This window comes from Macaca nemestrina, chromosome 6 (genome assembly GCF_043159975.1).
Source record: "Macaca nemestrina isolate mMacNem1 chromosome 6, mMacNem.hap1, whole genome shotgun sequence".
NCBI lineage: Eukaryota > Metazoa > Chordata > Mammalia > Primates > Cercopithecidae > Macaca > Macaca nemestrina.
The window spans coordinates 52,059,669-52,073,157 of NC_092130.1; the positions used below are offsets into that span (position 1 = coordinate 52,059,669).

A 13,489-nucleotide genomic window follows, 5' to 3' on the forward strand; every position below is an offset into this window, starting at 1 on the left:
TTCCTGTTCTCCTTCGTTGAGAATAAATCTGATTGCCTGCATCCTTCTCACACAGCCTCCTCTCTAGTGATAAAATCTCCTTTATCCCACTGGGCACGGTGGCTCACACCTGTAATCCCAGTACTTTGGGAGGCCGAGGCAGGTGGATCACCTGAGGTCGGGAGTTCGAGACAAGCCTTACCAACATGGAGAATCCCCATCTCTACTAAAAATACAAAATTAGCTGGGTGTGGTGGTGGGTGCCTATAATCCCAGCTACTCGGGAGGCTGAGGCAGCAGGATCGCTTAAACCCAGGAGACGGAGGTTGTGGTGAGCCGAGATCGCGCCATTGCACTCCAGCCTGGGCAACAAGAGCAAAATTCAATCTCAAAAAATAAAAAAAGAAAAAAAGTCTCCTTTATCCCCCACTCCCTCTCCTCCAGTGAAAGAGAATGAGATGTAATGCTCTACCTGGATTTGGGGTTACCTCCTCTTTTCCCTCCTTCCCAGCTCCTGCTCTGGGTTGTCTCAGCAGGTTCGCTCCTCTCTCCTCGTGCTAGCGTCTCCTCCTCTTCTCTGCTCCCTATTCCTCAACTTATACACAGGTTCAAAATATCTCCTCAGCCCTTCTTTTCTCTCAAGCTACCATTCCGTTTTCCTGCTGTTAGGTCTCACCCCTCTCTTTCAACCAGCCATTTGTTTTGTAATTTTGACTTTTGCCCTCTGTCACCCAGACACATACACATGTAGTCATCTACTCTTGCAAAACATCTTTGTGGTGGTAAAACATCTCTCCTCCTAGACCTCTCTGCTTGCCAGATCTCTCCCTGAGATTTTCTTTTCTTTTCTTAGTTTCTGCGGTATTTTCCGGTTTTGATCATCCTTCTATCTTGATGATGTTTCTTCTCTAACCTTTACAGATTATTCTTGCCTTTCCCATCCTTGGGTGTTGCCAGAGTCCTCTACTCAGCATTCTTCTGCCTCTCAGAGTTTCATTTACCATCATGACTTCAGGGATGGCCTCTGCGGAGCCGAATCCCAGATCCTGTCTCTAACTCTCTCTGTTCTTCCTGAGTTTCACTCCCACATTTATAACTTCCTGTCTGGAAAGTTTGTCTTCGTTTTGATCTTTCTTTGTTCCTCCCCCTACCCTGTACTTTCTCCTACTAGGGACTTCCCTGTAGGCATTAGGAGTATAATTTTGAACAGGATTGAAGACCCCAATTGAATTTTGACATCTCTCTCTCCCAAAGTAGAAAAGTTATGCAAATTCTTTCATCAAACCAGCTATTTCAAGTGCCTGTGATATTTCTTCTAAACTGAGGCAGGTTAAGCTCCTCAGGAGACAGACTCCAAGGCAGAGATGAGCATTCAGGAAGTTTATTGGGGCTTGCTCTTGGGATGAACAATGAGGAAGGGAAGAGAGGAAAGCAGAAGTCGGCAGAGAAAGAAACTGGGCTGTGATGCAGTCCCACTGAAGTCCTTAGCCCATGCCACTGGGAGTTCTGGAACTGGCACGGTCCATCAGAGTTGCCTTGAGTAGGGCATGAAAGCCATGCACTTAGGTACCTGCAAGACCAATCTTGGGATACAGCTACCCAGGGAAGCGGGAAAGAGGTCCTCTTAGGATAGTGGACATCTGAGGGCTTTCTGCCAGCAACACTCCCAATAGCTGACAGGGAGGGGGAGTGAGTCCTTCTTTCCTGAAGAGGGACCTGGGTGACATGTCACAGTATCTACTATATCACAGACTCCTCCAGGATCTCCCAACCTGTTAAGTCCCCACAGTCAAATCCTTCACTGCCACAACCACCAGGTTAACCATCCAAGCAGGGCTGGATTGTGTAACTTCCCACTGAACAACTTCCACTGGTATAGGCAGTCCTGGTCCTGGATAAAGAAGCTCAGGGTTCTTCCAGTTCTGACCCCACCTCTTCCTCTGTTGTGAAGTTAGCCAAGTTGCTTAATGTCTGTAACACGTTGACAGGGCTGCATTGATCAGGATATAATGTGAAGTTCCGTGGAAAATTGTTGGCTGTCAACTTCACAGCAGGAAAGTCCGGTGTCCTCCCGTGCTGGGGGCTTTTATTGATCCTATGGGTCCCTCTTGTACCCACACTCATTGTCAGCCTCTCCAGTCCAGCCAGTCTGTGGCTTACTGCTCCCTGAAATGCTTCCTTTCTCTTCACTGGTGCGCTTCATCTCTTGCCTATTTATTCTGTATCTTTAAAGCTAGCATTTCTGTACAACCTTCAAGAACCAATTCAAAAGCCCACACCCTCCAAATTACCAAGTCTTGGCAGAGCAGAGAAGTTTATATAAAAAGAGAGAGAGAGACAGACAGAGACAGAGAGAGAGAGAGTGCGTGCGCACGCACTTTCTATGAGACAGACACTGTTCTCAGCACTTAACAAATATTCGTTTAATTCTATGAAGTGGATTCTATGACAAATAAGGAAATTGAGGCACAGAGAGACTAAAAGATTTTCCCAAGGCTCTATTCTCAGTAGATGACAGACTGGGATTTGTAGCCAGGTATCTGGTTCTAGAATCCATACTGTTTATACTATGAAACTCCCACCACATCACATTAGCCAAAGATTGTCCCAGCTCCACCCTAGAACACATTCCTCATATGGCTCTTAACACCAGTTCTTAGATACTGGTAGATAGAAAGAAAATTAATATACATAATATTAGCTACTTAATTGAATCAATAAATTCTGTTAAGATGTTTGTTTAAAAGGAAGTATTTACATTTTTTTCGCATGGCCAGTAATGAGGGAAATAAATAAAGACACTTGTAATTGGAGAAATAAATACAGAAAAACTAAGTAAAAGCTGGCAGAAAGCATAGACTGAGATCCCCCTCTCAAGAGAACATGCACAAATTATGCACTAAATCCTGTGATTTTAAAACTTCAAAATTAAATTCATCAAAATAAAGAGATCGCGGTGGAGCATTTTTCCCTATTGACAGATTTTTAGATTAGAAACTTACGATTTTTGAACTAAAATGTTTGTAAACAGGCCATGTTTTCTTAAACATATTTTATATAGACATGACTTCTCTATTAAAAATCGTAGTTATAAGCATAGATTTCTCAGAGAACCCTGTGTTTGAGAGTATAGATGCTGAAGATTATTTACTGTAATATATAAAAAGAGAAGACAAACTCACCCACATAGTCCTCACACGATAGTGACAGCTCATGTCACCAAAGGGCTTACTAAATCGATAAGCGCTTTACATCTGAATATGACACAAAAACGCAAATTGGGGCACACACCATGGCCCTGCCCTATTTGTGCTCTCTGACTCAGGGTTGGTCCGTCGTGGCTGCCTATCTCTCTGGGGTCTGCCGGTCCCTCCTGCACAGAGACGGGGCCCTGCCTTCACACGCTCCAACCTGGGGTGGCATGGGCTAGTGTAGTAGACCAGCACTGTCTTCCAATCACACATGAGGTCGTGGGGCCTGGCTGCCTCATTTACCACCTGCCTCATTCAGCCCATAGAACAGTTGCAGGGTTCATCCTTCTGTTAACATTTCTTTCTTTTTCTTTTTCTTTTTGAGACAGGTTGTGTCTCTGTCACCCAGGCTGGAGTGCAGTGGCACATCATACATCATAGCTCACTGTAGCCTTGACCTCTTGGGCTCAAGCAATCCTCCCACCTCAGCCTCCCCAATAATTTTTTTGTTTTTTTTAGAGATGGGATCTCCCTGCATTGCCCAGGCTGGTCTCAAACTCCTGGCCTCAAGCATTCCTCCTGCCTGGGCTTCCTCAAGTGCTGAGATTATAGGCATGAGCTGCCATGCCCCCTCTTCTGTTACTATTTCTAAGCCACAAAAATAGATCCACAATTCAGAATTTTTGCAGGTGAAAAGGCACCACTTGCCTGTTGGCGTGGCAGTTTTGGCAGTTGGGGAAAGGAATGTGCCTCAGGCCCCAGGCCCTTCTATCTGGATCTACTCAAAACATACCCTTGTACTGTTAGCCACCAATGTCCCCAACATTTCAAGCATGCAGCACCTTCACGTGGAAGGCCAAGTGTATGTCATTCAATTTTTAAATTTCTTTTAAACCCTGTGAATTAGACATCGACGAGTGCAGGATTTCTCCTGACCTCTGTGGCAGTGGAATCTGCGTCAATACACCAGGCAGCTTTGAGTGCGAGTGCTTCGAAGGCTATGAAAGCGGGTTCATGATGATGAAGAACTGCATGGGTAAGCACCGTGAGCTCTTCCTCGCCAGGTCGAAGCCATACTAGCACAGACTCATTCGTGTGCATGACCTTTGCTTATCTTCGGGCTGCGAACGGCATGTGTGGCCAGGATCTTTGGTGAGAGAGAGAAGAGATTTAAATGTCAGACAGGAAATGCACTCCTGGATAGCTCTCAGGGAGCCCCAACCTCTTGGGGCCTTCATGGCAATGAGATATTCAGATTGGATCCTGTTTATTCATAGAAACTAAAATCACACAGACTAGTTACTTAGGTGGGACTCATTTAAAATGCATGGCATCATGTGGTGGCCCCAAGATTTGTATTCAGTCATGCCAATCCCATGTTATTGCTCTTATTTGTGTACTATTACAAACCCTTTTGGTTCCCAACCTTTTAGCCCACTGTTTAATTTTCAGCACAATATAGGACTTACCTCATAGGATATAGTAGGTTATAAATCTAAGATTTTCCTTCACTCTGATTAGCGTTATAGACACTAGAATAACTGACAGCAATATATCATGAGTCTGGGGTGATATAAAGCAAATATTATTTGTTTCTACCCCTTATGAGCCTGCTCATTTCATGCAATTAAATTTCTTGAAAGCTTACTACCTTTAAGAGTAGAATGTTTAGTTTTTCTGTTGGTTGTAGGAAAAGTGAGGAAAGCATTATCCCATCTCCTGTGAGCGTATCTCTTACACTGACTCACACTCTCCCATCAGATAGTATTCTTTCTCCCACGCTGTATGTGTGAATATTTTTCCCTCAGAGTTCTTTAATGGATCTCACGTTTTTACCTTTCAGACATTGACGAATGTGAACGTAACCCTCTCCTTTGTAGGGGTGGCACCTGTGTGAACACTGAGGGCAGCTTTCAGTGTGACTGCCCACTGGGACACGAGCTGTCACCATCCCGTGAGGACTGTGTGGGTGAGTTTATCTCCTTAGCACATAAACCTGCCCAGCACAACTGGTAGAGAGCAGGGATCAGTTCTGACAAACCTGTTGTTTGAGGAGCACATGAGATCTAGCTTATTAAAAGGTGGAAATTGAGATTCCCTACATCTGGACGCAGGCTGTGTCTTCAGTGGATGCTTGGGTGACACTCTTGAATGAGCTGGCATTCCTCTGGTTGGCTTCTTTTTTTATTGCAAGCCACGTGATTGGTGAGGAGCCCTGTGGATGTCCCTGTGGTGTCATCCTCCATTAGGAAAAAATGGGAAAGCTGCCCTGTGCATTGTGCACCTTTGCCCAGCGTCTTCCCATCTACTCAGGCAGACTCCGCTCTGCGCCCCTGTGCCTGCTCACAGAGCGGCTTGCATGTGTGTGAACACGGTACACCCTTAACCCACTTCTCAGGGAAACACTGGGTTTCTTCATCTGCCCTGAGCTCTGTAGGGATGCCAGAAAGGATATAAGAAGACTGATGACTGGTCTTTGGACATTGCAACCTATTGCTTTTCATAATACATGAAAGTCTCTGGAATTACTGGGTTCCTGGTATACTGGCTTTAAAACTTTGATTTAGCCAGAAAGCATGTTCTTCACAGGAAATCTTTCTTAAAACCGTAAGCAAATAAGACAGCCTAAAATAGAACAGATTGCACACTAAATTTCAAATCATAATTTGAGCACACCTTTCTAATACACATATATTTATTTATAAGCCATATGTATTGCTTCGCTAGTATATGAGGTGAATTTTATTATAGATTAAATAGATATTTTAAAGTGATAAATGAAAAGGTATTTAATGTTCTTATTTCATTTTAATAGTGGTATAAAAGACTTTTTCACACTAATAATTCCAGAATATTTATTCATGGTTGTACATATTGAGGTACAGTGAGTCACAGATCTAAGTTTACTTTGTTACTTAGTTTTCATGGATCTTATAGCTTAAAAGAGTATCCCCCAAAGGAACAATGCAGAATACAAAATGTATATTTCTGTATAATATACACTTAGTGATCATAAGCATAAACCCATGCCGTATAATCTTGGTTATTTTGAAAATTTGGAATGAATTTCTGGTTATATCTGATTATATTGTCACTGTTTTTTACGTTATCTTACGCCTGACAAGTAGTTTATATAAGGAAGCGTATCACTCTGCCATTTTCTTCTGTTATCTTGTGCTTACATTATTGGTACTAGTTTATTTTTAAGGCACCTGCCCATATTATAGGGGTTAGTTTATTTTAAAACAGGCAGTGTGATTTGTAGATTACTATCCCGACACACAAAACATAGCACAGTGTAAACGATTAAACACGTGAAGGCCCTATTTTCATGCCTCTGTCTTGTGGAGCCATCAGTCTTCCATCAGGATACTTCAAATCATGTAGGTAACACTTCACCATCTAATATAGACCAGGTGAGCATGCCCGTGTAAGTTCATATATTAAGTAGTATTTAGCTTCAGTTCTGGCATGTGTGCAGTCTGTGTGGTCTAACATGATAGTCACTAGCCACGTGTGGCTATGTAAACTCAGTTAAAATTAAATAACATTAAATATTCCTTAGTTATACTGTCCATATTTCCAGTACTCGGTAGCACATGCAGCTGTGTATTAGACCGCATAGATATGGGAACAGTTGCATCATTATAGAAAGCTTTACTCAACAGTACTGTTGTAGATGGAAATAGAGACTCCAGCATTTTCTTTCAATCCCCCAGGAGAACATTTCACTTCCCCATGAAGTACACAGACCCCTTTGGAGACCACTGCTCTGGTGAAGCACCTTTCTGATGGCTTTAGTGATTTGACGTTGTGTAAAGCATTAATTCTTTGTATCTTTTATAGATATTAATGAATGCTCCCTGAGTGACAATCTCTGCAGAAATGGAAAATGTGTGAACATGATTGGAACCTATCAGTGCTCTTGCAATCCTGGATATCAGGCCACGCCAGACCGCCAGGGCTGTACAGGTAAGGGGAGACCAAGCAGGCCTGAAACTCATATGTCTCAAATCAGCCTAGGAAAACTTTTGGCACTGAATTATAATGAAGCTTATGCAAATCCTTTGTCCCGAAAATGAATGTAAGACTGGGGGCAGATCTCAGATATTTTGCTGGTCTTGCAGCAGACTCACTCAACTTAATGTAGAAAATGCTCTAATCCCCATAGTTCTTCTATTTCCAAATTATTTAATCTTAGGGTACTGCAGTTAAACATGGAATGCTGCCTAAAATGAAGTTAAAAGAACTAAGAAGGATGATGTTCAATCAACACACATAGTGGGGAGAAAAATTCAAAGCCACGTTAGCATTATCTGTTTAAAAAGAAGAAAACTCCTTTTAAGGAAGCAGACCTGACAAGTAATGTGGTTGCGTTGCTGTTTTCACAGATATCGATGAATGTATGATAATGAACGGAGGCTGTGACACCCAGTGCACAAATTCAGAGGGAAGCTACGAATGCAGCTGCAGTGAGGGTTATGCCCTGATGCCAGATGGGAGGTCGTGTGCAGGTACAGAAAGGAAAACACATAGGCTTTGTACATCTAGTTAATTTTTTTCTTGAAAATATGGCTGCAGATATTACCAAGTGGAACCAGATAGAAAACAAAAGCATTTGAGATTGATGAATGACATTTTTATTTTCATCTGATGCTAATTTTGTATCATCAGACATTGATGAATGTGAAAACAATCCCGATATCTGTGATGGCGGTCAGTGTACCAACATTCCTGGAGAGTATCGCTGCCTCTGCTATGATGGCTTCATGGCTTCCATGGACATGAAAACATGCATTGGTGAGTATCATAAGAAAGGATAAACATTTATACACACACGTGCATACACACCCGCATGCACACACAAGCGTGAAAAAAGGAAGGCTTTTTCAGTTGTTATTTCAAAAATTCAAATCACTTTACTAGAACTATAAAATCTCAGGAAGAATTACTTTTAAAAATCTCTAAAGGCAGAAAGTATATTTATCTACAACACGATGATTTGCAGATGGATTATATTTTAGATCTCACCTGTGTATTTCAGTATTATGCTATTCAGTATAGAAGATAGCTTTTAAATTACTGTGATGAACACCTACTAAGATACTGAAAATAAATTTTCTAGATGTGAATGAATGTGACCTAAATTCAAATATCTGCATGTTTGGGGAATGTGAGAACACAAAGGGATCCTTCATTTGCCACTGTCAGCTGGGTTACTCAGTGAAGAAGGGGACCACAGGATGTACAGGTAGGTTTCAAGTTTGTGTTCTCTGTGTTTCAACTTCTCAGATGTCAAAGGCCAACTTTCAGCATCGTTTGTTTTCTGGCATCCCTTAGGCCAGTTACCTACCACCAGGCTGTGACCGTGTGTGGGATGAGTGTGTGACCCATAGCATGTGTGATGGATTTGGCTGGTCTCTGTGGTAGCACACTGTCTGAGCCACCCACCGGGAGGCTGACTGTGGGCTGTGACGGAGAGTGAGTGAGTGAGTAGGAGTGCAGTCCGGTTCCCATGGCCCTGACCGCTAATGGTGGCTTCTGCAGCAGCTGTCACTTTCTGAGTATGACTGCTGCCCACATGGAAGACATTCATGAACAAAGAGCACCAAAAGACCCGGGATCCCAGTTGCCATTTACCTCTGCACTTCTTTTAAACTAGTAAAAATTAATCTTAAGTTTCATGGAGACCCTTTCCCTTTCTTCCTTTCTCCCATATTTTCCTTTCTTGTTTGCTCTTCTCTGTTTGCTTTTGTCTTCTCTCTGCCCAAATTGCCTTTCTCTTTTTTCTCTCTTCACTTTCCTTCTTTGCTCACTTCACCCACTTTGTCTTTTGTTCCCTTTCTCTACTAACTAGTTTTAGCCTTTTGCGTGCAGGTGGGGCTAGGACATGCCGGGGTCGAGGTTTTGGATCATGTATTCCTCAGTGCTTAATTTAAGACTTATGTATGATATTTTTTCAAGGCAGGTGGTGGAAGACTTAGAAGGCAACCCAGCCCTTAAGCTGACCCCTCCATTAAGGGACAGATTATAAAAGAAGGTGTTCTCTGCGTGTTCACCACTGACAGGGTTGATGTGAAGCCAACAGAGAGAGAGAGAGAGAGTGTGTGTTTGTGTGTGTGTGTGTGTGTGTGTGTGTGTGTGTGTGTGTGTGTGTGTGATTTCAGCATCTGTAATATGTAATCATTGAACTAGATAGAACACATTACTATTTATAGTCAAGAAAACTTTGGAGAACTAAATCTACATAGGTTATACATACATATATAAGGATATGTGTGTGTGTATACAGACAAATACACACACGCACACACACTGGCGAAAGTATCTGGCTACTTTCCTGATAACATTCCCAGTGAATATTTTTCTATAATCTCAAATAGAAGAAATAAAAATAAACACCTAAATTATAGTTTTTTATTCTATAAAATATTTATATTGATTTTTAAAATGACAAATGATCATGTAATTTTAAAAAGAATAAACTATTACTTTTTTTAAAAAGTTAGATTCTTCATGAAAAATATGTAATAAATATCATTAGGAAGGAATAGCACTGTCTCTTATTGGAAATAAGATTTCTTTTGATCTGTAATCGAATGTCCTCTTTATGGAGCTGTGTCTGAGTCTGGACAGGGAAGAGGGCCCCAGGATGACACACGTACCTGCCAGGGAGCAACACTGCTGTGTCTATCTCTCTTCTACTGGAAAGTGGCTGACAGTTCTTTCTAGGGAAGAACTCGTTTTATTAGGATCATGAATTTTCCAAATCCTCTTGTAGTCTACAAAACTTAAGAATAAAAGTTAGGCTACCATTTTCTCCATACAGTTGCATCTTTACTTTAAAATGTTACCTATACAAAAATATATCTGGAAGTAGAATTAATTAGTTTGTATTTTTATTTTTTCTTATGAATTATGGTTTCTCAGATGTGGATGAGTGTGAAATTGGTGCTCATAACTGTGACATGCATGCTTCATGTCTGAATATCCCAGGAAGCTTCAAATGTAGCTGCAGAGAAGGCTGGATTGGAAATGGCATCAAGTGTATTGGTGAGTTTGCAAATGTAAATATCCTTTGCTAAGGCACAGATTTTTAAAGGCTCTTTTTGGCACGATTGTAGAATCATGCTCTTCGCTTTTATTAATTCCCTTATAAAAAGGCCATCTTAGTTGCAAGGTAATTCCTGGCTAAGAGTTTTCTTTACCCTTATCAAAATTTCAACAGTATGCCTTGGCACCTGTTTTTCAATGTGTTGTTGTTCAGTAAAAAATTGATATGCAGCTGGTGATCCAAACACAGCTGTATGATGAAAAATGACTAGTATGTTCTTCCCATCTTTTCAAAGAAGTAATCAGTGAGATTTAAAATCCAGTGAAATAAACGGAGGACAATAAAAGGTTTTTTCAGATAACCTAAGTTTGTAGTAAGTCAACAATACCAGCATCTAACTAGAAAATAGAATTCTTCTTACAGGAAATTCTAAATGCTGTCTTGGATTCCAAGAGGTCTTGTTTGAAGAAAAAAAAAATGGGCAATTTCTCCAAGTTTTATGGTTCTTAAGCCAGAGTCTAAGGAGAAGTATTTTATATCTGAGAGGCAAGGAACTAGAATATACCCTGAGTGTCATTCACAGTTCTGTGTAATATGCTTAGTGTTTCACTTGCCTTACAATAAAGCATTTTTCCAACTGGCAAGAATTTCCAGGTCAATTTAAAACAGAAAAGAAAGCAAGCTAAACTCACTTCCCCCGATAACTTACAAAAAACGTATAGACCCACAGTAAGGATTAAAAAATAGCTTTAAGATCTCTTACCAAAACTATAAGTTAATTTGAATATATACTTTTTTATCCATTCAAATATTTCATACTTATCAAAAGTTTATGTGCTGACTATAGAATTTGAAGTATCAGAGCTTCCGAATAACTGCTAAATAACATCCTGCAATGGCTTAGTGAAGCACCAGCCTCTAGTCCAGCCATCTTTCCAGGGTTACTATCATAACTTTTCAACCATGCCCCCATTCCCATTTTTGTAGCCCCATGTGCCTACCCCTTTTCTCTTTTCAGCCTCCCATTTTTGTGCTTCTTGTCCATCTGTCATTTTGGCTAACTATTGCAAGACAGCCTGCCTCTGATGCAAGACATTCAGCTGTGTCCAGCCTCCTGTGCTCCAGGATGTCACCCAAATTCATCCTCTTCTTTACATCTTCTTTCTTCTACTCTAGTCCCAACCAGAGAGAGCAGAGAGAGTCTCTCTGTGCTCTCTCTCCCTCTCTGTCTTTCTCTCTGTCTGTCTGTCTCTCTCATGGACCCTTGATCTTGGTGTCTGCTGAATGCTAAAATAACCCCCCTCTGGTATGTTGGCTTGTTCCCTCTCTGGCCCTCCTGCAGTCCATTCTCCACATAGCAGCAGGAGCATGGATTCAATCTCTTCATAGTCTTCACTATAACCCATTGAATTCAGGATAAAATGCATCTTCCCTCCCTTGGCTGCGGGTTTCCATTGTCTTTCTAGCTTAATTGTCCATCGCCCTCTGTCTGGTGTATTCTGCTTTGCCACTGTAACCTCCTTTTGTTTCTTCAGTCACACCGAGCTCATTTCCTCCTTGGTGTCTTACCATGCGCTCCTCCCTCTGGAAGGAATACCCTTCCCCACCTCTGTTTAGCAGTTAAGTCTTTCTCATCCTCAGGTCTGACGTTTACTAAAAACTACTTCCTCAAAGGGGGCATCTTTGTTTCTGCAGCCCAAATAGGATGCCCTTTTTATTCTCTCATGACACCTTGTAACTTTTCTTCATGGCACATATAGCAAGATTTAATTGTTTTCTGTGTTTAACATCTGTCTTTTCTACTAGACTAAGGGTTCCATGAGGTCAAGAATCATATCTCTGTTTCCTCTTCTATTAAATAAACTTGAAAACTCTTTGTTAATTTTCCTGTTCTGAAATTCAGTATCACCTTCAGAATTGATCCTTTTACTGATAAGGAAACCACTAATAAAATTCACCCTCAGTAGAAGTCAGAATGAGATCTAACACTAGTTTGCTTTGAGCTGTTAAAAAATTCATGTTGACTATATATCTCACAAAATGCTTGAGTTCATAATTTTGGCCCACATTTATGGCATGGACATTGGATATTGGGTCTGAGAGCTTAGTGAATTGGAACTGTGATCCTGCAAACTAAAACGCATGCCATTTGTCCAGTTTATATGTAAATTAAGACAAACTTTCTTTCCAGGTGCTTAAATATTGCATTTTCATTTCTGAACTTTTTTGCTGTGTTCTGCAGATCTGGATGAATGTTCTAATGGAACCCACCAGTGTAGCATCAATGCTCAGTGTGTAAATACCCCAGGCTCATACCGCTGTGCCTGCTCCGAAGGTTTCACTGGAGATGGCTTTACCTGCTCAGGTGGGTGACAGTCCTGAGGTGTGTTCTGATGGGCTGGTCATAGAACACTCTATATGCTTCCTCATTTGAAGAAAATTATAGCTAAAGGAGACAAAAGTAACTACTTTTTTTATACTTGACCTGCAGGTGACTATGTATCTTTCTCTTACATTAAACACAAAAATCTGAATGACTTTCCAGATATATTCTTGAAAGTTTTCAAATAAAGGCATTTGTAACAATCATATACTGTTAATGATTTGCCATTTTGTCTTACTTATTTGTAACATGGTGGTTAAAAAAATGCAGCTTTTGTCTGGATCAGACTACCTGGATTCAAATCTTGCCTATGCCATTTTTTGCCTGTAACTGTAAGTGAATTGCTTAACTTGTCTGACCTGATTTAAAATGCAATAGTAATAATACAATTTTCTTTTCTTCTTTTTTATTCTTAAATGAATGGTGTGGGAAAACTGTTCAGCTTTTTAAGATAGGATATATGACCTATCTGATCACTGCTATTTAATGTGTTTATCAAAGTCTCAGTAGTTTATCACATGACATTGAAAGGATTAAATGGAATAATACAAATAAAGGACTTAGAAGAACACATCACAAAATTTCAGTAAATATTAGCTTCTATTTAGCTTCTATTCATTCATATTCTTTGAGGATAAAGCATCCTCTCATTGTATGCATGTGTAAGGCTAGATAATCTTGCTGGACATAAAGTTGAATACTTTTCAGTTTATAAAGTAAGTGTTTCTCAATTGATTTTCAGTACACATTTTAAACCCATAATTAAAGGATAGACTAAATTATTTTCTAATTGTTGACATCAAAAATGCAGCCTCATCATTTTCAGATGCCTGTTTAAGGAAATGTGTTTATTCAATATTAAAGCTTCATTACTTGTAACCC

At 40.6% G+C, this 13,489-nt stretch overlaps 1 protein-coding gene and 1 long non-coding RNA gene across 2 annotated transcripts in view; one reads left to right on the plus strand and one right to left on the minus strand.

The window, feature by feature from the left end:
- Window positions 1-3,378, minus strand: part of LOC105467219 (uncharacterized) — a 34,853-nt gene extending 31,475 nt beyond the window's left edge. The window contains exon 1 of the long non-coding RNA XR_003014788.2: window positions 3,162-3,378. This is a non-coding gene — a long non-coding RNA (uncharacterized lncRNA). The remainder of the gene's footprint in view (window positions 1-3,161) is intronic.
- Window positions 1-13,489, plus strand: part of LOC105467220 (fibrillin 2) — a 275,881-nt gene that overhangs the window by 197,116 nt on the left and 65,276 nt on the right. Inside the window, exons 26-33 of the mRNA XM_011716704.3 lie at window positions 4,078-4,206; window positions 5,014-5,139; window positions 7,017-7,142; window positions 7,562-7,684; window positions 7,845-7,970; window positions 8,296-8,421; window positions 10,101-10,223; window positions 12,467-12,589. Coding sequence (XP_011715006.2) covers window positions 4,078-4,206; window positions 5,014-5,139; window positions 7,017-7,142; window positions 7,562-7,684; window positions 7,845-7,970; window positions 8,296-8,421; window positions 10,101-10,223; window positions 12,467-12,589 — 1,002 coding nt within the window. The remainder of the gene's footprint in view (window positions 1-4,077; window positions 4,207-5,013; window positions 5,140-7,016; window positions 7,143-7,561; window positions 7,685-7,844; window positions 7,971-8,295; window positions 8,422-10,100; window positions 10,224-12,466; window positions 12,590-13,489) is intronic.